General features: G+C 45.1%; 1 protein-coding gene across 5 annotated transcripts in view; it reads right to left on the reverse strand.

Moving 5' to 3' along the window:
- cadpsb (Ca2+-dependent activator protein for secretion b) overlaps positions 1-26,855 on the reverse strand; it is a 70,213-nt gene that overhangs the window by 3,288 nt on the left and 40,070 nt on the right. Inside the window, exons 12-29 of one of the 5 annotated variants that reach the window (XM_076037202.1) lie at positions 23,392-23,528; positions 23,121-23,308; positions 22,208-22,309; positions 21,994-22,057; positions 21,396-21,519; positions 18,033-18,065; positions 15,760-15,866; positions 14,747-14,776; positions 13,956-13,967; positions 11,821-11,977; positions 11,562-11,703; positions 9,335-9,496; positions 7,809-7,964; positions 5,925-6,072; positions 5,706-5,780; positions 4,427-4,510; positions 4,153-4,185; positions 3,809-3,916 (exon numbers count right to left, since the gene is read on the reverse strand). In XM_076037202.1, the coding sequence (XP_075893317.1) occupies positions 3,809-3,916; positions 4,153-4,185; positions 4,427-4,510; positions 5,706-5,780; positions 5,925-6,072; positions 7,809-7,964; positions 9,335-9,496; positions 11,562-11,703; positions 11,821-11,977; positions 13,956-13,967; positions 14,747-14,776; positions 15,760-15,866; positions 18,033-18,065; positions 21,396-21,519; positions 21,994-22,057; positions 22,208-22,309; positions 23,121-23,308; positions 23,392-23,528 (1,862 nt within the window). The remainder of the gene's footprint in view (positions 1-3,808; positions 3,917-4,152; positions 4,186-4,426; positions 4,511-5,705; positions 5,781-5,924; positions 6,073-7,808; positions 7,965-9,334; positions 9,497-11,561; positions 11,704-11,820; positions 11,978-13,955; positions 13,968-14,746; positions 14,777-15,759; positions 15,867-18,032; positions 18,066-21,395; positions 21,520-21,993; positions 22,058-22,207; positions 22,310-23,120; positions 23,309-23,391; positions 23,529-26,855) is intronic. The other 4 variants (XM_076037204.1, XM_076037203.1, XM_076037205.1 and 1 more) reach the window with 4 other exon arrangements.

The following is a 26,855-nucleotide window of genomic DNA, read 5'->3' on the forward strand; positions in this document are numbered from 1 at the left end:
GAAATGCCATTGTTTCTTGTCCACTCTGATTGAAAATATACTGTACATATATACTTTTAGGGCCTTTAAGAAGCAAAGAGAGTTTCACCAGGCAGAACCTTTGCATTTCTTAGCCAATTTGTTAAATCTGTGTTAGCTTGTGAAATATTGACTTCAACTGTAGCCACTGAAATACAGTGAGGCTTTCATGAATGGGTGCCACTCGATTTGTTTCAGGTAAATGTTTCACACATACACACGCACACAAGCACAAGCGGGCGCGCGCACACGCACACGCACACGCGCACACACACACACACACACAAACCACACCCCCATTCAAACTGTATCTTAGCTGTCACTCCATTTGGGGCTGAAAATATATGTATTTTCCAGGAAATGTTCAATGCAGTGATGCTGCAAATTTAGAGGGGGAAAAAAGAGAACGTGGGCAGCCATTAAGCATTGACTGATTTGTCTGTCGTGAGCTATAATTACCCTTTGAAATACGCTGAAAAATGTCTCAGGGTCAATACTCTGTAAAAGCCTCACGGCCCATCAATTATTGAAGGCAGTTACTTCTGCGCTATTTATAATTTATTCGAGTTGAAATGCCAAGATGCATTTAAACACCCTATGCTGAATTTAAACACCCACTAGTATGGGGAATTGAAATTATAGTTTCTGACACAAGTTCATTAGCAAAAGAAAAAGTAGAATGAGAGTGAGTAAATGGCTTGCAGGCAGGGTGCAGCGGTGCCGTTTTCTTGCATCTTTCCTCCACTTTGCTTTGTGCGTGGTAGTTTTCTCGGCTGCGTCACTTTTTTTTTTTGTTTAAATGAAGTTACAAGAAAATGGCACCCAAAGTCTTGTAGAAACAGTTGTCATACCTCCAGTTTCCAGAGAGAGAGTCAACTTTAAACATGTGAGTAGGCAGGAACGCAAGGTGAGTAAAAAAAAAAAAGAAGAAAGAAAGAAAGAAAAAAAGTGTGTTCTGGACCCCAATTGGAGGCGTGCGAGGATTAATTAGCTTGTTTTTTTTGTTTTTTGTGTTTTTAAGTCGAGATTTATTTGGATCAGGATTAGCTTAATGGCTCGAGAACTTTGAAGTTGAGGCCTGATATGCGGATGCCTGTCCACTTCACAGTCGAGTTGAGCGTGCAGTGCATGCAGACCTCGCAGGTGGGTGGGTGGCAGAGTACGTGCTAAGGAAGACTGCTGTATATGCAAATGAGGCAGAGCTCTGAGGAGGAGTAGGAGGAGGGTCATGCTAGAAGATGTACACAGGAAGATTATTTGACTCTAAAATCATGCCAACCAACATAATGTGATAAAACAACGCAACACTAGAGATAAGTGCCACTTTTCTTTTTTTCTTTTTTTTTTTTTTTTTGAATAGAGGAGGCAGCAGGAATGGTGTTAATCGGAAAAAAGAGGAGATCGAAAACAAATTGAAGTTAACCAAGTGAAAGAAAGAGAGATCGAGTAGAGCCTGTGCAACACAGAGGAGCGCCTTTCCACCTGCATGCAAATGGATGGATGGGAGGAGATGCGTCGGGATGAGAGAGAGAAACATTGACATCCTCGAGGTAAAGAACAGTTCAGGAAGCTTAGAAGTGACATTTATATCGAGAAAAAAACCAACAAAAACCGTGAGGGTTTAGCGAGACAGAGCTTAGAGGGATTTGGGTCCACGCAGAGGACACAAAAGGGGGAGAAACAGCAGTAAAAAAAAAATATATATATATATATTAAAAAAAATAATAATAATGTGATCTCTGGCTGGAGATTCCTTCAGCTGACACAAAAAGTCAAGGTGAGAGGGGGAGTGCACAGTGTTTCTCGCACGTTACAGAGGTGACATCACTGCCTGACAGAGCTGAGGATCAGTCAAACACACAAAGGCGTCACACGCCTGCGGAGGCACAGGTAGGTACACATCGTCTCCGAATGGCATGAAGCACACGCACGCACGCACGCACACGCACACACGCGGCCGCACGCAGGCACGCAGGCACGCACGCACACCACAGCAATATGTGTTGCTCAAATCACACATGGAGGACACATCACCGCCAATGTATCCTGCCCAGGATTATGTTTTGGTAAGACAGTGCTCTCTACGCGGTCTCAGACGCTGCTTTCCAACAGTCCCAAATAATCATGTGACATTGATTTAGAACAAAAATAAATAAATAAAATGTTTTGTGTGTTTTCCTAAAAAAGTTGCTGTGTTTTAGCTCATGTAACCTGCTGCACCAGTCATGTGTGTGAATGAGGCTCAGGATCTAAAAAAATAAATCAATGAAAACCCTTGAACGAGACCATTTTAATTCATTTCGCCCAGATTTCCCTCATGTTGCTACTTTTTGGATTGGTTCCAGTGGTAACAAGATGTGTTTTAAAAGAGGAATATACCAAAATAAATTTAACAGTCACTTTTTTTTTTTTTATCTCAAAATTTACGATACATTTACGATTGTTGAAAAAAAAAAAAAAATCTAAAGTGGCCATATGTGCCCATTTCAACACTAGATGTCGTAGTTTTGCACTGCAGGTACACCAAAACAAACCGTCTGCCTGCACTGAATAATGTGGCGAATAAGAGAATGTCCCTTGTACAGTATTTCCTCTGTATTAAAGTGTTTTCTCATAAAATACTACCCAGTCAACTGGTTCTACAGACAGCGCACGTCCCAAAGTCTCAAAGACTGAATGTTACACATAATACAAACTTGATCCTGTTTAAAGCTACTTGACACACAAGACATATTATGGATATTCTTTTTTTTTTTTGACAGTAACTATGGCGCAAATTTATTTGTAGGGTTTATTGTTCATTCCATGTTAGGTAAATTATGTCATTTTAAGTCCATTATCCTGTTTTATGTCTTGACTTTGAATCATCTCATTTTGTTGCTTTGTTAATAGCGCTGCAGTACCTCAACGTGCCATGGAACAGACACTGTGAGCTGGATTGAAATGTGTCATAAAAAGTGGTGCAACAAGCTGCAGAGATAATTTAGTGGCAAAACACAGCAACTATATCCTGCAGCTATACATCCACATCTGCAGTGCTTTGGCCAACGTTTAGAAATGTAACGCCCGACCGCTCAGTGGGGTCTTGACACCCGGGTTGGAAAGCAGCGCCGCAGTGAACCGAGGCCGCACGACATGTCAGCCTCCCAGTGTGACATCGCCATGTCACCGTTGGCCCATCCAGCAGTGTTGAGTTCACCCGACGTTTTCGCTTCAAAGAAAAAAAAACAACTGCGGATGCTCCACTGTGGACTGAGACCAACGAAGGCTGAGGGTGCTTTGTTCGGGAGGCTGACATGCTTTGATGGAGAAATATCTGAAAGCACAGGGTAAACAGTGGAGGAGTGAAAAGAGTCTAAGTTGGTGTGCCGGCATGTGACCACTGTGATAGTTCTTTTCAGAGAGCACTGCTTCAGATAATCCTTTTCTTTTCTTTTCTTTTTTTTTCTTTTTGGAGGATGCTTTTACGGACTCTTTGCAAATAAAAGTTTCCTTTTTTTTAATGCACAAAGGCCCAAAAGCAGTGTGGCAGTGCACACCAGAATGCAAAAGGGCAGCGGCTGAAGTTCACAGAGAGGAGGAGCGACAGAAAGAGAGAGAGAGAAGTCAAGAGAGGTGGACGATCAACAAAATAAAACAAAAGAAAGAAAGAAAGAAAGCCTCTTCTTCCGGGTCGGAAAAAATGCATTTCCTGCTCAAAATGGACTTATCCCTCTCTGCCCGGCTGTTTTGCCACATTTTGGATGGCCCCTCCCCTGCTGTGAGGAGGAGGAGACGGCATCTTACTTACATCAAATAACCTTTCTATATACACCTCCTCATTGACCTTATCACGGAGCATATCCTGAGAGTGGCGCACGAAGGTCACGTAGCCGTCGGCCACGTCCATCCCGGGTTTCTGTGGAGCAGAACAGAGGGGTGAGAACAGTGGCGCCGTCAGGCGAGCACAACCAGAAGAAGGCAGAGAGAGAGAGAGAGAGAGAGAGAGAGACAGCTAGATAGATAGATAGATAGATAGATAGATAGATAGATAGATAGATAGATAGAGAGAGAGAGCGCCGGTGGGTTGAGGTCAAAGGTTGAAGTGAATCGGGTCAACACACACAGACAGTGTAGGGTGGCTGTTGCACTTACAGGTACATCCACATATTTAGACGCAGCTTTCACCTGAAATCAGAGCAAATTTGACAAAACAGCGACAGTTTTATCATCTTTTTTCCCCCTTTGAAAGCCCAACTTCCAATCAGAAAGCAACAGGAAGATCAAATGACAGTCACTGCCGGCCGGCGGAGGCGCGCGGGGGGGAGGGGGGGAGGGGGCTACCGCCGCTTATCCCGCCGCCGCCGCCGAATCGCGGCGAGGGTGAGGGAGGACGGCGGGCGAGTGTGAACGGGGAGCGTGGTCTCACCGTGAAAGAGAGGAAGGAGGAGAAGAGAGTTCCCTCGTCGTATCTGGAGATCTTGGCCAGCACCCCCTCCAGGATGACGACAAACTGGGGAACAAGAGCAGACGGCAGGACCCATCAAGGCGGCGTCGCTCGTTCAGCCTCCGCCGAGCCGTCGGCGGGAGACGTTTGAGACGTTCAAAAGGCGAGGGCGTCGGCGCGACACGCGGGCGACATGAATCAGCGGCATTCAAGTCCAAAAGCGTCAGCCAATCAGGCGACGAGTTAATGGCGAGCCTCGACTCCATTCGAGACTTGATGGGCCCTGTTGCCATTCGCGCTGCACTTCAGTGCCACTGTGCAGCTGTGTACAGTTGGCTTCATTAAAATCAAACCGCGACACCCATGTTAGGTAAACAGTGGCACTCACGAAAGGGTTCAATGCTCCTGCATTATGCAAGAAGTGTAAGATTTTATATATACATGGTGAATATATATATCTATATATATATATATATATATACATGTTCTCTACAAAATAACTGAGCCGGTTATGACTCGTCTCCTCCTGCTGTTCCAGCCGAATGGGTGAAAAAATGAAAAACGTTGTTTCGTGGAACTTTCAGCTCCATAATTGCACTTTCAGAAACTTATTACCTGCGTAGCTCTAATTATACATTAATTATGAAAGCTTAAAGGTTTACAATCAGTCCATGTGTAATAAAGCCATTAGCAGCCTAATCAAAGGCCCCATATCGTGCAGCATCAACACTGGTGGTTCTTTATAATAAGCTGTGCTGGCAAACAAACAACAAAATGAGAAAAGTCTTAACCACACTTCTTTTGTTTGCTGTATAATTCAGGAAGACCGTGCCAATGCGTGCAAGTTCTGCACATCAGCCCTGGGCGATGTCATAAAGGGCATCGATAGCTCTCCCAAGTTAGTGACAACACCCTCGCTGCTTGGTTGCAACCTTGCTTCTCTTCCCCTCCAAACGAGCCGAAACTAAAGGTCAGGTTACGTGTGAAGCTAAAATTGAGCTTTATTTTCGCCAGTAGGCTCTAAACAAAGAGTTAAATGTGCTGAGTACTGGAGATCTGTAGTAATGTTGTTGTTGTCGTTGATTTTTTTTTCAGGCTACTCCAGCGCAGTGCAGTCAGGGATAAAACAGAACTCAAAATTGATGGACAAACAAGAAATGACACATCGTCACCATCACAGGAGCTACACTGCGAGTGATGGCACGCGATTTGCTCGCTTTTTCCGCTAATCGACAGCAACAGTCCGTCTTTGAAGTCACACCTTTGCAACCAGAAGCTGAATCATGTCTTTCACACTCTCCTCAATCAGTTCGTCTAAGTGGGAGCTGAACTGTTTCTGCACAGAGAGGCAAAAGAAACACAAAGCAGGATTAGACATTCGTAGCATTTAGGAAAATCACTTCATCTTTTTCAGATGGGAGACTCGTCGGCGCTGCTTGAAGAACTGCCCACTGCGTGAGCTGAGGTCAAAGTCTTGTACCTCACTGCCCAACTCCATCGCACACAGTTTAGCTGACTGGTCCTTGGCGTCCACCATGACGTTGAACATGGTGCACAGTGTCGGAGAGATGCGGAAATCTGTGGACTTGCTGCTTTTGGTCAGCTTGGATTCAAACGCCATCCTGGTGCTGCAGTGCAAGGCAAATATTGATACACAGTGTCAGAGGTGTCAAAACTATTCAAGTTATGTACTTAAGTATGGGTACTTGTGTAAAAAAGAAACTCTGGTAAAAGTACTGAATTAACTCCTCTACTGAAACAAAAGTAAAAAATAAATAAATAAATAAATAAATAAAGATTTTGTGAACAACTTGATGTAACTGAAATTAGGGTTTTATGATTGTTTAGCATGAGACCGAGTGGTACAATGCAAAATCTCAAAAAGTCTGAAAAACACGCCCTACGAGTATATTGTTGTTTGTTTGTTGTTGTTTTTTTCATATTGCGAAGTATTAATACACTGCTTTGCCTATTACCAACCTGTCCTCGGAACCTAACATGGTTTTTGATGATGTGGGAGGAAAGCAGAGCGGCAGGAGGAAACCAATGTGCGAAGTTGACAGGGAGAACCTGTCAACTTCGCACAGAAAGATCCTTGGAGCAATAATTTAGCGAAGGGTAAGTGCGCCAACTGAAGGGTTTCAAGAGTGGCTTTGAAAGCTTTGAATCCCAAGGTTGGTGGTTCAAAACCTGTAATGGGGCTGGTTGGTATTTTTGAATTCGAGAGGTTCAACTCTGCTCGGCGTAATAATTGCACCATCCTGTTATCCTAGTATGTTTATGTGTAGCATATGTTTCTCATATGCCGAGCAATGTGAAAACTCCTGGGATACTTCTACTGAAGCATCTTTCTGGGGCTTATTGGACTTAAAAATGTAACTCTGCCTGTTATTGTACTCGAACCGCAGACCACTGTAATTAAAAAGTCAGCGCTATTACACCCTGAGCTATCCGCTGACTCTCGGGATGACGTCTACTGGAGAGATGTATCTCTCTTTTTTGGGCTTTGAACTTCAAAATGGATCTCTGCCCATCATAAGACCCCATCCACCAAACTTGGAATTTGGAGATAGTTGTCGTTCCCCCAGAACTATCTGCTGACTGTCTGGTGACAGTCCTGTCATAGTTTTGCACAAGGCAAATCAATTGAATGCAAAATGTCAAAATGTCTCCAAATGTATTTATTTTTTAACCTTCCTATCATGGTTTAGAATTATCGATGGAATGCAAAATCTTAACATGTCTGAAAATTAGAAATTGCACGTGGGTTTTTATGACGACATGTCTCTAAAACCTTCCTTGTGGCCGTGAGGGCTACTTTAAAGTGTGAAGGTGGGGTTTTTTATTTTGCCTGTAGGCGCTGTTCTGTAGCAGCTAGTTTTCAATTTTTCATCATGCAAAATCATCTTGCGCCAGCTCTGACGTATGTTAAGTAAGTTGTGAAGTATGTTCAGGGGGAAAAATTGGGTTTGAAAAACCAAAAGAAACATAACAATTTCATATGAGGTCTTTGCCTTGCTCAGTCCCTAATAAATATTAAGCGCGTTACTTTTAAGCAAATTTGTATCTTTTAAAGATTTTCAGACGGTGACAAGCATGCTCTTTCCAATGTAAGAAGTAGAAGGTACATATTTTGATATTTGTGTGCAAATGTGGGCCGTGAAAATAAAAAGTTGTCAGAAAAAGAAATACTCAAGTACACATACCTGAAAAAAATCTACTTAAGTACAGTAACAAAGTATTTTTACTTAGTTACTTTCCACCTCTGCACACCGTCATAAAACTTTCAGCACTTTAATTTCAGCGACTGGAGGCAACTGTTTCTAAACATAAACACATTCCCACAAAAATAACAACTACACACCGCTTGACGCAGTTCTCGATCATGTTGCTGGACATGAGTTTGATGCGACTCTCGAGGTGTTTGGCGAACTCCTCCTCCGGCCAGTGAAGGTCCCTGATGAAGGTCTGGAGGGCGTCCAGCTTCCAGAAGAGGTCTTCCGACGTGCCAGAGCCGTTACTGCAATCCATCAAGATGCGCACGCACACACACAAACAAACAAACAAACGCGCAGAGAAAAAGGGTGAGAAAGTCAAACCCTGCTTGGAGAGCTTTGGGTGTGTGTGGGGCGGGGGGAGGGAAGTGAGGGAGGGAAGGCAGTGCGGTGGTGGGGGTGGAGGGGGTCAGGTGGTGACGCGGTCCCGCCCCCCCCGGACGCCCACAGACCGACGGTCCGGGCCGGTCGGTGGGCGTGTGGGTGAGGTTCGACTCTCGGCTCAGTCCAATAACCATGCTAGCTAGGAGCATGGTTATTGCTCGGGGGAGTGAGGAGGGGCCACATGCAGGTACGAGTCACTGCGGCTGCACACTGCGCCAAGACAGAGGAGTGTGGAGGGGGAATGAAGGCGTGAGGGAGGGCGCCGTGGAGATCTTCGCACCAGGACTGACCTCCGGATTAGACCCACAGACCCATTTTTTTTTTTTTTTGAGCGCGTGTGTTTGGATCAGCACAGGCCCTCCCTCGACATCCATCCATATCCCCATGGTTGGTTGGTTGGTTGGTTGGTTGGTTGGTGGGGGGGAGGGGAGGCCCTGGAAACCATGCAGACCTTTTTTGTTTTGGTTGATTTTGTTTTTTGAAACCAGCCTGAGTGGAGCTCGATGGGGACGGGCGATGCAGGAGGCGGAGAGGTCCGGATCCCCACCCCCCTCCTCTGCCATCACCTCCAGTCCCAATCAGCCCACTGGCAGGCGGCTACAGGTCAGGGATGAACCCAGAGGCCATGAATTATTTCACGGTGTGCTCAAAAAAAAAGCAACATTCTTGGAGGAGATACACATCCTGTTGCTCTCGGTTGCAAATATATTTTTTTTCATAATATTGACATCTCTTATTATTTTTTACTTAAATGGCACGAGAAGTCCCAAAAAAATCACCTGGAGGCAACTTTCATAGGTGTTAAATTATTTTCTTTTCATTTTTCTTTTCTTTTGGCCTGTATCTCCACACCTGAGCTCAACAGCATGCATGTTGAGGCTAATGAGAGCCGTTTCAGGGTCTCATCAGAGAAAAGCGGACCCCTCCCCCGCCCCTCAGCTACTCTAACACCTCTCAGAGCGCTCTTGGCATGAACACGCATGTATTTTCGGAGTAATTACACCGAGAGAAAAAAAACATTAGAAAAACCGGATGTAGTTGATTCTTTTTCACACATTCAGTTCATGCCAAAGAGTCTCCAGCTTGAGCCGGAGGAAGCGATGTTGAACTTTGTAAACTCTCAACTGTGAAATTTGATTGCGTGTTTGTGTGTTTTGGTTTCAGGGCGTGATCATACCAAGGCAGTCTCTGCTCGCTTAATGTTTCTAAAGCAAACTAGTTGAATACACACTCGGAGTCATATATAGCAGCCATCCATGACGGGGTAGAAAAGCTAGGCATTTGTGGAAGGTTAACTGATAGTCCTGCCACTGGCACTGGCAGATTTGGTACTTTGGGAATTTGGAGGTTGACATTTGGTAGATTCACATTGGGCAGATTACTTGTTAAACTCCTGCAGAAAAAGACAGACAAAAAGAAAAAGAAAAGGAATCCATAACAGTGGTGTGTGAGCAGCAGAAAGCCATGTAACACTCATCAGAAAAGTAAAACGCAAAAAATCAGAAGTCAGGCAAAGACAGGAATGTACTGCTGGAACACACACACGGACGCACGCACACACACACACACGCACGCACACGCACGCACGCACGCACACACACGCACACACACACACACAAAGGGGACAGCCGTCGTTAAAGATAAGCGTTATACAGAGACCTTGAGAGAGGACAGTATGGCGGCCCGGAGAGCTCAACACACTGCAACTTAATAAAGCACATGCACAAAGGCAAAATGCCTTCATTAATCTGCACTGCACACAGGCGGAACACAAAGTCTGTCGACGGATGTGTCGAAGAGAGGCAGCAGAGGACGTAAAGGAGTTGAAACCAGTCTGGAGTTCACGTCGCGGTGCATTCAGGGACCCATGGCAGTGTTTTATTTGGAAGTTGTTTACGCAACGACAGAAGCATGACGGTGACAGCAGCATTCCCATATTAACGGAATAAGGCAGCGCCACCTAAACAACTGGTTCACGATCCTCTTTACCAACTTCAGGTCATATCCTGAAGTGAAAAAACGATGCCTTCAGACACACAGTGTATGGAATCATCCACGGTGTCATCGCAACTACAATATAAAGTCCCACTGGAGTTTACGCAGCTTTATTTTGGCATTTGCTGCAATTTGCTATCAGTTGTTAGCAGTTGTGCTATCGTGTGTAGCGAGCCTCATGCCTATGTTTGCCATGACAGCACAAGGACATACTATCATCCAATTGCAATCTATATATGTATAAAATAACAAGACAAACGTTTATAAAGAGTGTCCATTTCCTGGATCAGACTGGGAAAATGTGTCAATATGTCATGACCCTTATTCCACTAATAATGTACATTTCTTGCTTGCTCAGAACATGCTGGTTTAACACGTAAATGGGAACACTTTCCCAGCTGCTATGCACGTCAACACCGTATCAAGAAGGAACAACTTGCTCAGTGGAAACGTGTAAAACTAATTTCTATCCATCTTGAAGTCCTTTATTTTGAAAGGGTTGATAAAGACCTGAGAGTCATAGTAAATAGCTAGGTCACTTTTTTTTTTTTTTATTGTTATGAGCAATACGCAGTGAACTGTGTTATTTCGCCCTAATTAGATCACAATGAAGGAAATAATGATCATAATTACGGAAGGAAAACTAGATCAATCCTTGTTGTCGTGATTTCCAAAGGTCGCGATAGGTGACGTGCTAGTTTGGAGCAAATGTACAATTTTAGAACGTTAAATTGTATCATTGTAGCAATGTGTATTTAGTAAAAAAAAAAAAAAGGATTCAAAGCTGCCGATTTACTGCCATGTGCTCTGTGTGTTTGCAGTCTCTCCCGGTTTCTTAAGATGCAGTGAGCTGAGACTTGCCGGCCACTGTAAACAGGCGCTGACCTGCCTGCCATCACACACATATATTGTATTAAACGCAGCAAGAGAAAGAAGCAACAATGAGACGTGGACTCAGAAAAACAAACAAACAAACAAACAAACAAACAAACAAACCTTTCGGCTCGATAAGTTCTACGTAACAGAGAGTAAAAAATGCAAACAGAAAAGTGTGACAGCCACAAGGTTTGAGCTGGAACCAGCAACGTAAGAGACCCTCTGGCAGGACGTGGAAGCACGTGTCATGAAGGTTAGTTCACACACACAGAATGGAACGACAGGAATATTATGCGTTTGCCCTGACCCTAATGTGTCAGAGAGAAATTGGTGAGGCACACAGATTAGTCAAAGACTATTTCCAGAACAAATGTCCCAATTCTTGCGTCGCATTGCGAGGAAATGGGTTGCTCAGCCCACTTCTTGGCTCCCTCCTTGCAAGTGAAGTGTACAGGAAGCCTGGGTGAACGCTACAGCTGCTCTCCCAGATTCCTCAGCCTCCACGCAGGCAGCCTGTCATCGGAATATAAAAGCCCCTGCATCTCCATCCAACCCACAGCCTACATATAGAGACGGAGGCTTCTTACTTTACAGGCTCCCAGGACTCTCGATCAAAGCCTTTGTGAATTGACTGTGCGATAGAGGACTCCATCAGATCCACATATCTAACCACCAGAGGGGCGTACAGATCCTGGAGGTGTTTGTGGAACTTTCCATTGCACAGGTGATCTGCGCAGGGAGAGGAGAGAAGGTGGAATGAGAGAAGCGTGTTGTATTTTAATTTGAAAGGGAAAAAAGGAAGAAAAAATGCACGAAAGTGGCTACAGACTGGCCAAGTGGACCTACAGTCTGTTCGGAGGAAATCATTGAGCAGCTGGAAGAGTGGGAAGCTGTCCCAGCTCTCCGGGGACTGGATCTCCAGAGCGGCGTCCATGTCGATGGCGTAAAGGGCCAGGAAGTTCTCAGCGTGCTCCACCATGAGGTCTGTCCACCATGCAAACGCCTGGAGAGACAGCATGAGGAAGGAGAGGGAGGGGGGGGGGGAGGCCATATGGTCAACGCGACACTTCAGGGTTAGAGACGAGTTAATGCATACCAGAGAGAAGGGGTGGGGGAGAGAGAGGGGGAGAGAGAGAGAGAGAGAGAGAGGAACCAGGAAGTGACAGAAAACTTTGGTTTGTCAAGCCTCAGAATGAAGCTGATACCACTGATTTGTTAAAGGGCAGTGAAGGATTTTCTTTTTCTGAGAGTGGAAATGATACATTTTAACTTTATGCAGGTGGTAAAATGAGAAGAATGATACCACTCTCATGCCTTTCTGGAAGGTCTGAAGGTCTTCAAATTAAAGATGTTATCTCCTATTGAAGGTCGCACATTCTGCTCATTTTCACATCTTTCATTTCTTTCCACCTGAATTGCAGCGTATTTGGGCCAAGGCAATTAAGTAGCCAAAAACCCCACCACTTTCCAAATTCCATCATATTTAACCCTCTGTTTGCACCCTGTTGCAAAAAAAAAAAAATGATTTTAGACTCTGCAAAAACTTCCTTTTTCACAAATAAGATGGAATTTAGGCGGGGGGGTGGTTGTGAGGTACTCTCAGGGTGAATAGAACGTTTATATCAGTGCCCGCTGTGACATCACAAGGGGTATGTCGGTCTACAGAACTGGGTGTTGAACATACATGTGTTTCTGGGAAGTTTGAAGAGAGATTCCTGTTTGGAAACACTTTTATGGAGAATCTTGTATTATATTCTTACAGAACCTTCGAGAAGTTCTACAGCTTCCCACTAAACACTGTTCAAAGTACCTACATGATGACCATACATCTTACATTTAGTGAGTGGTATTAATCTTCTCACAACCTGCAGCAAGAATGACTCAATAAAAAAAATAAGATAAATAAAATCAAATGTCTTCTGTTCATGTCTCTGTGTGTGTGTCCGTGTGTGATCTCAAGCTCAAGGTACAGGAAAACCCAGTTTCCTCGCCGACAGTGACTCCTCAGGTTGCGAGGACGACCACAGCGGCTCAACGCTGCAGCGCCGCCGCTCGCTTGTCCAGTGGAGAATCTGTGGATTTAATGCCTCTCTCATGCACATTGTGGAGCTCCCTGCATGCTTTTCTCTCAGGCTCAGAGACGGACGGCTCCACCATTCACCATCATTGACATTGCCCACCGGATGCGTCTCATGCACATTTCCCACCAGGCACGCCAAAGACTGCAGTGCACGTATTTATGGCCCTCTGAGAGCAGCGGCTGCAGAATCAGCTCACAGTCTCGGCTTCAATTTCTTTTTTTTTCTGCTTTTCATTCAGACCTGCACATTTCTGAGTTCTATAAATGAAGTTTGTGTAACCTTTTCTTGGATTACTCTGCATGCTTTACTTCAAACTTTTCGGAGCAATTTTTTTTATTCTTATTTTTTGGGGGGAAAGTTGGCTCAGTCATGGCATTGGCAGTCAAAACCTCACTTACCTGTCTACTTACCTACCAGCTCCCAGGATTTAAAATCAAATCCTGACAGCTCTAGCATTAGAAAAAAAAATTAAAAAAAGCAGGCAGGCAACAAACAAAGCTCTTCTCCGTAGCATACAAGGAGAGGCTCGCTCTCAAAAAAAAAGTGGGGTGGGGGTAAATACTTCCAAGAGTGGGGCAAGGGAGGAGCGCTCAAAGGTTGGGCAGGCGGCGCGACCTCCGACCTTTGAAGGTGGTTTTGAGGACGCATGAACCCTAAAAAGCTCCAGGATGGACCTGGTGCTCGGCCACACAGCACAACTGCCGCCCTGTATCTACGCAGCCGTGTCGAGGGACCCCCCCACCCCCCCTCCCCTGAGGGGAAGCTACAGATGCTGGGGAGGAGCGTGGCATCATCTATCAGAACATGCACACAGCATTGTGGGAGGTTTTTGGGGGTTGTTGGCTTTTGTTTTTGTGTGTGTGTGTGTGTTTGTGTGTCATTCACAACTTCGCTACATACCTCTTTCCCCTGCTTGGACAATCATATGAGAGTGAGAACACAGAGACGTACAAGAACATCACGCATCTTAAGGCATTGGTCTCAAAAAAAAAATAAAGAAGGGTATTTCTGTCTTTAGAGGGCTAAACGTGACGATAGACAGAGGGATGGAGGACGAGGAGGAGGAGTAGGAGGAAGAGGAGGAGGAGGAGGAGCAGCAGCAGCAGGAGGAGGAGGAGGAGGAGCAGCCGGTAAAAAGGTAATGCTTGAACACTTGCAGACCGTGAAAGTCACCGTCGGATGGAGGGCGAGAGGGGGAGGGAGGGGCGGGCAGATGCTTATGGTGGATCAAACTCTTGAGGTTCACATGGAGGAGCATACAGTACTTTGGAAGGTTTGCTGGGTTATTGTTTTTTTTTTTGTTTTTTTCGGCATGCTTGAAAGAGAAAGGAAAACCTCTCTCATGGCCCGATGAACATCATGCGTCATGGTCGCGGTTATGTTGTTGCAAGCGCCTCGGAAAACTCTTCATTCACGTCCGAGCATCCTGAGATCCCTGAGAACCTACGAAGCCAGCCGCGCTGCTGCAGCATCCACCAGCTGGCTACGTCCGCACCAACTGAAAATAATTCCCCCAAAAAAAACAAACAAAAAAAAGTGCCCGTCGTGGCGCACATGCCATACAGGGGAGAGGGTTGGGGGTGGGGGGTGGGGGTAGGGGGGGACAGGGGGGGAGGGAGAGGTTGTGATGTGGGGGCTGAGGAAGGAGGGGGTGGGGTGGGGGGTAAAAAAAGGAAATAAAAATACTGTACCGATTGATCTCCAGAACTTGTGACTGCCGCCTGTCAAGCATATTCAGAGAGATACAATAAAACTGCTTTATCCAGCAATTCCGCCAGCACACTGGATCACCTTCAGATCCACACACACACGCACACACACACTCACACACTCACACACTCACACACACAACCGGAACATTTCCCATCATGCATCTGCTATCGGCTCGGCACACAAGGCCTCGAAAAAAAATAATTGTGTTTCCAAGGCCAGCAGCAGTGCCGCAGTGGAGCTGCACTCTGGCGCCACCGCTGTCCCATTCCCGCCTCCTGCGGTTGACTTGAGTTACATTTCGACGCGTTCGAGATGCGACGGAGGCGAAATTTCATCCGTGGGAGTCAATTTGTAGCAAGGACCCACAGACGAGGGCCTCTCCCTCTTTGCTTTGTTTATCTCCGGTTCACATTTAGAGGCTAATTGTGAATTATTGAAAGAAACCGTTGTCTCGCAAAATGAACTTTTTCATGCTTTTAAAAAAAAATTCTCCAGAGAGCAAAATCTCTGCGTCTTCCGCCGCTTTTGGATGCGCTCCAGCAAAACATCCAACAGCTTCTTCCACCGCTGCGCGTTTTGTTTTCTAACCGCTCCAAAAAGAAATAACTTTACAATATTAAAGAGAGGCAGAGGCTGTGACTAACACATGCTGCTCTTTATAACTATTTTATACGCTGTTAATCCCTTTGCCATCTGCTTATTTTGGACTACCATGAATTAATTAGCACCGTGTTTTGCACTTATGTAACGAGGCAACAATGCAAGTCTAAATAGAAAACAAAACTTTCAGTCGTTGCAGTGCGGCAGAATTGACACTGCCACTGAACCTGCGCTAGGTTAAACCGCAACCGGGACTCGTCGCCGCCAAAACCTCGGAGACGGAATCAACTTGTGTTTGGGCTACGTCACCGCTGAGGAGCCAGGCAAGAGTGGAGGTATAGAGGGGGGGAGGTGTTCTGGGTGGGAGAGGAGGGAGAGGGTTCTAACTCACCTCCGCGTGGTGTTCCTGGTTCTGCTGGAGGACCTCAATGACTAACTCCGCCAGGCGAATTGTTTCCTCCAGCTTTTTGGCAGGTGTGACTAAGCGGCTTACGTTCTCTGAGACAAAAGGGTGAGGTTGAGGGATGAGTGGTTAGTCAAGCACAGATAAAGGATTCCAGGGGCGTCATTTTTAACCACCGAGAAGTTTTTTTTTATTTTTTTATTTTTTATCTTTTTATTGCAAGCCTTTAACTCTGACGTATGGATGAGCACAGCGCTTACACTGTGAAATTGCAGTACAGTGCACGGCACCCCCTGCTCTTGCCTGTATGCATTGTGGATGGCACGACTTAAAGCAACAGAGGCTGATGTGTTTGTGGGACAGCAGACTGTGTCAGGCTCGAAACAGTGGAGATGGAGGTGCAACGTGGCGTCAAAAACATGCATATGGTGAAGTGGGACTGAACAAGATGTGTGTGTGTGTGTGTGTGTGTAGGGAGCTGTTGAATGTCATGGTGGAAGTAAAACATCAGCAGGCACTGCAAAATTATTCATGACTTCCTTTTCATTTTTTTTTTAACACTTGTACACTGTCACTAGAGGTTGTTTCCTTCTTCTTCTTCACTGCTTATGTTGCAAAGTCCCAAATTATGCAGAATGCACTTCCCTAATGTTGTCTGACAATAATTTGTGTCCCCAGACTGTGGATAAACTCTTTGGGACTGTGAGAACGCAACGCTTTATTCCTTTCGACTGCACGATCAGTGTTCCGCTCGCATCACAGATGTCACAAGGGGCATCCAAAGATGCGGGAAAATTACACTAGGGCTCATTTGTGATGGTTTTTCAGCAGTATACATACAGTGACTAGCCACTAAGCGTCTTCACGTTATTAAATCAGCCCTTATTTAGTGAAATGAAAGATGAGTTTACAATCCTTACGTGAACATTTTGACAGAGCTGCTGATTTCACCTGACAGGCTTGTATTTAGAACCTTTACATTCAGACGTTCAGTGTTGCTGATAACACAGTCACGAGTCATGAAATGGGATCATCCAAACGGCACAGCTATGTTGAATGGTGTGCATATCATTTGGAACACGGATTGAATGGCTACACAAACCTGACAGCAAAGGCACATAAAAACGCAACGCTACATAAAACACCAGAGGTCCTGGGCCCGAGGGTCTGACTGAGGGGATCTTTCTCCGCTTTTATGATGGTGTCACAGAGCAGCTCGGCTGTGCGTGCCCGTGAGTTACTTTTGCTCAAGCCAAATGGAAACTTGGATTTCCCATTTTTGGGCTCAGGAAAAATGTATTCACCTGGTGGCGGCAAAGCTTTCAAAATCCTCGTACTGCTCGAGTTTATCGCAGAGGGGAAATTTGAGATATCTTCAGCGTCCTTGTCTTCAAGGACATTTAATTGACAGTAATGGAAGGCTCTCGTGGATTTGTATGACAGTCACTCTATGGTCGGCGTTCTCCAATGGAGAGCACTGAACAGTTTGGATTTGAATTTTGCAGGGAACTGAGAGCAGCCGTTTGTGGGCTGATGGGAAATATCCGGGTCTACCGTCAGACGTGCCGTAATTCTGTGTTATACACAATAGACGGCAATGTTTAAACACAGTGGAGTGTCCAAGAGCCTTTTGACTCAAGATGAAAGGAAAGCTGCAGCACAATTGATGTGTTTGGGGAGATGTTGTTAGTTCTAGTCTGCGGTTAGTAGCTGAATAGTGGATCCAGGATGTGCCGCTCAATTTGTGATTGGCCGGCGATGATGGCTGTGTTTTAAGGTTTAAAAGGCATATGCATGACTTACGTTTATTTTTTTAGATATGTACGTGTGTTCACAGAGAATTTTGTTTTCCCTTGTAGGCCACACAGCCTACGTAAAAATCTGATGATCCCATTTCCAAAGGTTTAATTGTGAGTTAAACTCAGCGGCCGTATGTCATCAAACTGGTGAAGTCCGAAACAATCTTTAAACGATATCAGAAATTATATGTATGTATAAGATTTTAGCGCTTATATATACATATAATTATACAAGTATATGTGTAGGATGTAGATTATAGGATGCTGAAAACATGCCAAGACATTAAAGAGCCTGTTATGATATGTTTTCTAATGTGTTTAGGTGGTGCTTTAAGATTTTGTGTTTGCGTGCATGCATTTTTTAAGTTTTTTCGGATTCCCAAAACGTGCATCAGTATGCATGTTCGTGATGCGGTTGGGTCTGTTTGTGTCTGCATCTTTGTGTCTAAAAAAAAAGTTCACCTGGATCCTTCTGATCCTTCTGACCTTTCTCAACTTCCGCGACAACAAGAGGAGAGAAGAAGATAAAGAAGCAGATGTTTAGAATTAGCATGCTTCTAGTGTTGTCTTCACACTGGGTCGGGGGTGGGGTGCTTATTCGTCGCAGCGTGACCCTTTTGGGGGGAAAAAAATAAATAAATCGAAAAAATCTGCTGGGGCGATCAGCTCAGCTCCTGGGAGTTTGGCGGGGGAGGGGAGGGACTTGTAGGCAACGGACAAACATCATCACGCACAAACACACAGTCGAGAACGGAAAGAGCAGCCTGTGGAGAATTTAAATAGCGATAAGATGCTGGTTAACAGGTAGACAAAACACTCTCGCGAACAGGAAGGACACACACACACGTATATAAAACGTTCTGGGACTGCAGACAAGACACAAGCACAGACAAGACTTCAGTTGGCTTGAATAGAGCAGACGCACACAAACAGCAGCTAAGTGGAAGCGCACAGCCTGTCTCGTCCTGTCCTCCCCACAGATTATCTCTGTCAACAGGGGCTCCTTCACTATCTCCGCTGTCATGGTGGATCACAAGAAGAAAAAAAAAAAACTTAAAAACAAAAACCCTACCTGTTCGGCACATCACACTACTGGCACATGATCAGACCACATGACTGGAGAAGATAACAATGTAAAGCAATGTAAAAATGCATTCAAGTCAAAGGAGATGACGTCCAGCCAAAAAGAAAGAAGCTTTACAGGACCAGACTGCTCACTCACGTCCGTCACAGACAAGATGGTTCAGGGAGGAAAAAGGATCCCCGACTGATACGGGGGTGGGGGGGTTTGGTGCTGCTCAGATCTCCCGAAAAAGGCACTCTTCCCACTCACACGCACAGACAATAAGCCACGGCTCAAAAATAAATTTAATAAAAAATTAAAAAGCGAGGATGGCAGCGACAACTCTGCAGAAAAGGAGGCTGAGAGAGGAGATGAAGATGAAAGGAGGAGGGGGAGGAGGAGGAGGAGGAGGAGGAAGAGGAAGGGGTGGGGTGGGGGGGGTCACAGGGGAGAGGACGATGAAGGTACTCACGGATGGTTAAATCCATCACTTGAGACGCCAAGCAGTAGACAGGGTGCTCATACATTTCCCTCTTTTTGCCTATAAGAAAAGGATCGGGGGCATGCAAGAAGCAGAAGGGGTCAGAGGGCGGGAGTGCCAGAGGCGGAGGAGGAGGCTGATGGGGGGACGGCCGTCCAGGTGCAACGGCAACAACAACAACTACAACACTGTGCAGGGGGAAAGAGGCGCCCGCTCGGTTCACATTTGGAACCGGAGGCCTCGTGAGCAGTGCCGGGGAAGGCGTTCCCAAAGCAAAGAGTTACATCACGGAGCGAGGGGGAAGTGACTTGCCCGAGTTCTGCCCGGCGTGACTTAAAAATCGAACCCTTAATCAAAAGCCACTTCAGCCGTTACCGGCACGAATGCTGCCGGCGATTCGGACTTCCAACTCAGTGAGCCTTTCCTAATAGCGGGCAGCGCAACGCTTTATTTAAAGAAGTGTCAGGTTCTTGTACATGTACTTTTTGTTTTGTTTTTTTTGTTTTTTTGCGAACCAGCTGTGATGAAAGCCAATTATTTTGTTTAGAAGCACAAACACGAACGAATCAGAGAGCGAACCGAGCGGGACAGTTTTATCGTCCCCCACCGAAAGAGACGGCGTGAATTCGCTTCTCCGGTAGATTTTCAGTCGGGTTCTCTCACATCTCCACGTTGCGCCTTCATGTTGACGCACGGTTCGGTCTGCGTGCAAGTAAAGCAGACAAACTGCCCCCCCGGTGGGATTAATGAAGTCATCTGAGCCCGGGTATAAATTTACAACTGCAAAAAAAAAAAAAGAAAAAAAAAAAAAGAAATCGATGCGCGTGTGCTTTTTTTATGCACGTTCCATTCACTTACAAATGCACTATTATGCAGTTCTGTGCATGGAGCCACTGCAATGGTGACACCTCTGCCACCGGCATGACAGTGGTAAAAGACAGTCAGCCTGGCGTCTGCCAGAAAGAGCAGAGGTGAGGAATTTCTCAGGGCAAAAAGACATCGACAAGACGATCAATTCAAGCAATTAAATAACGACTTTTGCAGACCAATGCTTTCGCTTTACATTAAAAAAAAAAATAAAAAAAATCCAAGACTTGTAACTCTGTAACGCGTCATCCCAGACACTGCTCAGAAGAGACTCACACAGCAAAGAAAGATAGTAAGGCTTGACTCCTTATTATCTTTACCACCCTTTTCCATAGCATCAACGGCACAGGGCTCTTCTGTGCAGATGTGGCAAGGAGCAGCGGAGGGTTTGGGGGGGTAGGAGCGGGGGAGGGGGCGGCAAGACATCGGTCATCATGTCTTGCCACTTTATGTACGTTTTGAAATGTAATCCATGCCGATGCGGATCCAATACAGGCCATGTAATTACACCTCAAAACACATGCAGGTGGATGATGCTGGCTTCAAACGGGGGGGAGGGGGGTTAAATCCCAGCTTTTGTTGACTTGGCCATTTGTCGCAAAACACACTGCGCCAAATGAGGAGGTAGAAAAATTTGAAAATAAAATAGAAATAAAAACGTGGCAAAGTCTTGTGAGTTTTGGAGGAATAAGAGGAAAGAGAAACAGAGCGGAAAGCGAGAGGCAGGAAGTGACCCTGGGCGAGAACAAGAGACAGAGGTGAGGTAGAGGAGCAGAGGACAGCTGGAGGAAGGTGAGAGCTACTGTAGGATGTGTGTGTTCGTGTGTGTGTGTGTGTGTGTGTGTGTGTGTGTGTGTGTGCGTGCGTGTGTGTCAAGAAAGGACATTCGCTTTTAGCTGAAGCCACAGTCCAGCATCCCGCACACACCTTGAAGCACATAGATGGACATTGTTTTTTGTTGTCGTTGTCTTTTCTTTTAGGGCTTTGGATTTGAATGCATTTTTACCCACACACCTCTAACACAAAAAAAGCCAACTCGACCTACAGAACAGCACAGAGCTAAAGCAGGCCTGGAACACAGGAGAGAGTTATTTCACTGAGAGACCAAAAGAACTGTCACAAAATAAAAGGTTATTTGGGATATGATAAACCATACCGCAAATATACCATATACCAAGTGAGGCCACCATGTGCAAATAAATAAATATTCTCGTACATTAATAAAGGAAATAATGACAAGCACAGCCTAAAAAAAACAGGAAGTCTTGGGGGAATCGCGTTTCTCACACAACCACTGAGGGATGGAATCAAACCGAGACCACAGAAATTCACTGTGTGTTTCCATAGAAACATCATTAGCATCGTTAGCATTACCACCAGATATCATGTGACAGCGTGCCGTGCGTTCTCTTACCTTCAATCTTAGCATATTCTTTGATCCGCTCGTAGTTTAGCTGGGCTGCCTGCTCCAAACATTTGCGGATGACACCTTTAACTTCCTCGGGTGGAACTGGGGTCACAATGTCCTTCATCAAGACCTGCAGAGGCCGCAAGGCAACAAGAGGATGCAACAGCTATTTGATCTTCTTGTGTCCAGTTGTACAGTGTCCAGCTAGTGTTCCCTTTACCAGTGTTTTTCCGATCACAATTTGCCTGTTTTACTTAACTCCACTAATCAGAGACGCACAGTTCTTGAAATCTGAAACCTCCTCAAGGTTAGTGACAAATCCCACTGTGAGGTAATTGTTCTGAAACAGCTTGTGGACACCTTTTTTTTTTTTTATTTTTTTTTTTATTTTTTTTTTATGTCTTTCCAAACAGCTAGGGATCAATTAAACCAAACTGACCATTTTTCTGCTAAGGACTGAAAACAAGGTGCCAAATATGTTGTTTTCTGGTAAAATGTCGTTCTTTTGATCGTCCACAGCTGCTCGACCCAAGTCCAGCATGAGAAGTAAGCAAGATCTAAACATGGGAATAATATAGAACCTTCAACTCAAGTCTATACCAACCCTCTCCAGCAGGGATAAAGTGGCCTTGAGCGCTCCCTCTGGACGACCAAACGGGAAACAATATCTGCAAGGAAAGATGTGGCCACAGGGGTGTGATGTGATGGCAACAGAAAAATTGGCAACAACAACAACAACAACAGACATTGTGTTTTTTGTTGTTGTTGTTTTTATTTGTTTTATACTGGACAAGGTTTTATATCATCATGGCAGTCACCTGAAATTTACAATGTGATTTTCCAAAATCACGCGCAACCGCTCCTTGATGTCCTCGAAGCGCTCCTTCTCATCCACCTTCACGGTGCTCAGCCCATCCGGCCTGCGACGATCACACACACACACGCACACACACACACACACACACACGCAGAGTTAACACGGCTGGCACATCTCTGACGTTCAATGTATGTATCTTCTACATTTAACTCCACTAGGAGCAAAATAAATTAACAAGTCGGAGGTTCTAACCTCCCGAGGAAGCGACTGTAAATTGTGTGAAAATGATAATTTCTCTCCCTCTCTCTGACTTCCCCCTTTTTGCAACTCACGGAAATAAAGCACAAAATCTCACCTTTTCTGCCCTGGACACAGAGGGATTTTGGAATCCTTTCTCTTTCTAAACTTGAACATGCATGCTCGTTTAGAGGCAGAGCCAGGATCTGGGCTTTGGGAGCTCTTTGGGGACGTTAGAGCCTCATAGCCCAGCGGCCCCCAGTAATTGCTGCCCTCTCTGACTTTAACGGACGCATGGGAGGATGGATAATATGGACAGTGAGAGACTATGGCAACAAAGGACAGAGAGAAAAAAAGAAAGCAAAAAAGAAAAAAAAAGATAGAAAACAAGGAAAATGTGCAGAGATAACGCAGTTGATTACAAACATAACATGTCAACACAAAAAAGTCGTGAAAAATTAGAAACATAACAGAAGCATACAAACCAAACACAACTTAATACAAAGATGGAAACAAAAAAAATTGTGAACGCTTAATATGTAATAAAGACTGGCCTGCGTTTGCTCTTTACGGTTGCCAAATATTCACATTCGCCTTAAGCCAAACCATTCAGACGCATTTAAAGGCAGTTGTCATCGACACATTCATGTGAACAAAAAGAGGGGGTTTGGCCACACCTGTTCCCATGCACATGGGAGGCGCAGAAAGCAAAGCTGTAGTGAAGAAGGGTGGGGTCGATAATGGCCCCGCTCTCCGCCCTCTCCAGGAGGTCACGCAGGTAGCACAGGTGTCTGTGACAACCCCGCACGCCGTTCCTGGCGCAGTACTCATCCAAGACAAACACCTGGCCTGGGCTGAACCAACCCTGCACAATCACACAAGCACAGAGGAGGGAACAATGTCGCCGCCTGCCAGCCGAGGTTCCAGCCGGTGCGGGCGCCAACTCACCAGGCAGCAGAAGGTGTCGTTGAGCCTGTGGTCCAACGTGAGCCGCTGCACCATCTCAAAAAGCGAGGCGTGGTCAAAGCTACAGGGGTTAGCGGAGATAAATTCATCCATGCCATGTTTCTGAGCTCTGTCAGCGTCTAGCGGGGGCCAGTGGGAAAGAACACGGTTCAGAGGAGAGGACATCAGTGAGGTGCAGCTTATGACAGCAAGTCTCCATCACAACACAGAAACTACCAGGGATGTTTTTTTTTTCTCCATGTAATCTACTTTTAGGGGTGGGGGGGTAATAAACACTCACAGCTTTACATTGTCAACTTGCATTGTGTCAGACAGCATCAAGAGATTTGAGCTATTGGATGAGCCTGAAATAATCCCCTCATAGTCATGCATGCCTGATTTTTTTTTTTTTCTTTAATCTGTCACAGTTTTGCAGGGGGGATTTTTTTTTCTCCCTTTCAAAATGAGTTGAGGAAAAAGTGCTGATTAGTCGGATTGAGTTGCAGTCTACTTTGTGTATTCAATAGATTCTGCCATTCGCAAATGTTTATGGTCACTCAGGTCCTGACAAATACTTGGGACATGTGCTAATAAGAAAAAGACAGATATGGCAAAAATAAAAGCTGAACACATGTATAGTGATGATATTGTGCAAAGCCAATGCAAAAAAAAGTAAAAGTAAAAGTAATATTCATCACTGGAGTTTAACTCCACTCATGGATAACATGAAAAATGCAAATTTGCAAATTTAAAAATGGTGAAATTATGAATTTTCTTTTTCTGTACTAAGATCAACTATTGTCATAAACATAAAGATTCAGTGTTAAAACTCAATGAAGAAAATGCATGAAAATACAAATAGACAGTAAAAATGGAATACCTCACTGATCTGGTTTCTAAACTCAGAATATTAATTTGTGTTTGGCTGACGACCCTGTCTGAGATGGCACGATGGGAACAGAGATGATTCAAAGTACAGGTGCCGTGGCCATGAGACACTGACATAAGTGAGGATGATCTGGGAGTGGGCAGGGCAGGAGGTGAAGGCCGGATCCGGGCTAAACAGGGCAGGGGAAAGGTACCACTGGTGGTGAGGGTTGGTCAGTGAGGGGGAGGAGGTGGTCAGTGAGGGGGGAGGGGGAAGTCACCGTACAGGTGCTAAACACTAACTGGACAATTCTGTCAAACCAAAGGGCCGTACGGAGGGGGGGTTCACTTGAGAAAATGGGACTATTTCCAACCTGGCATTTAAAAGGAACAGCTATGAGACGAAAGGAAAAGCGGTGGATGGCAATAAATAGATTTATCAAAGAAGAGGGACCAGTCGCTGTGGGTAAGAGTGGGACAGATAACACCTCAGTGGCGACAAACAGTGGAAAAGTGGTCGGGTGAAAAGAAAAATGACAATTTCAGGGGCGAGACAAACTTTTTTTTTCTTTTTCCATTGTGACACCGAGACAGAGGTCAGACTGGATGAAAAGGACGGCCACGGCTAAAGGATTCCCTCCAGATTGTGTTTGAAACAAGGAGGCGATGCTGGATCAGTGAGAAAACATCCACAGCGTCAACAGAAGGCGCCTGGGGCCGAGCTGAGCTGTGAGGGCTACCTCTCCTCTGGGTGGATTGAATTAGGAGGGGGGAAAAAAACAGTGCTGCAGTAACAATGACTTCACTCACAGAAATGCCTTCTGTCATATCAGGATTTAGCGGATCCCCATCGTGAGCCGTGTGCATTCATATAGAAATTATCACATGCTGGTCGAAAACAATGTGACTTCATTGAGCTTTTAAATGTCATGCACATCTGCAGACCCATTTTCAGATTTGCCTTTTTTTTTTTTTTTGAAGCATTCCCTTTTGTTTCAATCTACGCATTTGCAAGTTGACAATACTTGTATATGTTGCAGTGTATTCATGGTCTCTACAGAGCACACTAACAGGCATACCACTACTTGAGAACTCTAATAGGGTAGCAATACAATTCTGGTGCAAGTACATGGGTAGATAGCATGAAGCCGACAGAGGCAGAACCGTATCATTCTCTGGGAGATGGAGGTGGGGGGCGGAGGCAGGGGGCGGAGCGGGGGAGGGGGATGGATGGAAACTCCTGTATTCGTACGAAAGTATGGACACATGACACAGGTGTTCTCCTACTCAGGCAAACAAAGGGCAGTCAAAAGAAATGCAAATGAGATTGCTCCACGGCGGGAGGTGTGACATCGGTCTAGCCTTCGTCTACAAGCCCATCTACTGTAGGGGAAGGGAGGGGAAGGGGTGGAGGGTGGGGGACCGGAGTATTTTTTTGTACTTCATGTAGAAAGGGGGGCGGCATCGGCTACTCCTTGACTTTTGGGATTTCAGAATACTCCGCGTACATATTTGCCAACTCTCATCCAGCAACGTCTAAAGGAGGAAGAGCTAGAAGTGTTTGAGCCCTCTGAGGTAAAGCATTCTGAGCGGCTGCGCTGCTGCGTCCAAATAGATTATTTAAAAGAAGAAGAAGGAGAACGAAAAAAAAGAAGACGCCAGCACCGAATTTCAGCTTCCATTCACACCTCACACCAACGTCTCTCTAAAAAACACATTTAAAGGCCCAATGCGCAACATTTTAATGGAATTGAATAAAAATACACATATTTATGTTATAGAAACTGTTTCACTAAAAAAAAACAAAAAAACATTGTTCTCATTTGCTAATAAGACTTTATATTTCCATTAGGAGGTGGCCAGACTGCTGCACCACTTGTCTACTGCAGCAGGAAACAGTGATTAACAGTGTTCTCACCATTAGTTGCTACTAAATCTGACACATTGGGCCCTGAAGTCAATTTTCTATTTTCAACTTTTCTTAGCGTCATATTAAAATAAGAATCTGTTTACAATCTACTTTAAAAAAAATATATATAAAAAAAAACTCCCAAAAAGTCTGTAATTTGCATTTGCACTTTTATAGTGATATTGCTTTACTCTGAGGGATCCTGATACCAATGTAAATAAAGAGAGAAGGCAATTATGCAATCACAGCTGTAATAAAAAGCTTTAAACATTGCTAATTAAAAAGGAAAAAAAGATCTTAGAATAAAAACATGCATCCTAAACTGGCACGGATGGATGCTTATATCCTCAAACTGAGGTCACTGAATAAAAAAAAAGGTTATCAACTAATATCTAAGACATGAGGCGAGACGTGAAGAAGGAGGAGAGGTGGAAGGTAGAGAAAAGAAGAGCAAGAGACAGAGAGAGAGGGAGGGAGAGAGAGAGAGAGAGAGAGAGAGAGGAGGAGACAGACAGAGAGACAGAGAGAGAGAGAAAGAGAGAGAGAAAGAAAGAAAGAACGTTGCATTTGTCAGATAATCAGCGGGGATTATCTGAGCTGTGCCGGCTACAGGGAAGCACTTACCCTTGAGTCCAGCTAGAAGACAGCAGGGTAAGAAGGGACAAACCAGAATAACATAAAGACTAGCAAC

Source organism: Nelusetta ayraudi, unplaced genomic scaffold, assembly GCF_046127955.1.
Source record: "Nelusetta ayraudi isolate G7.1 ecotype Tasmania unplaced genomic scaffold, CSIRO-AGI_Nayr_v1 ptg000050l, whole genome shotgun sequence".
NCBI classification, from domain to species: domain Eukaryota; kingdom Metazoa; phylum Chordata; class Actinopteri; order Tetraodontiformes; family Monacanthidae; genus Nelusetta; species Nelusetta ayraudi.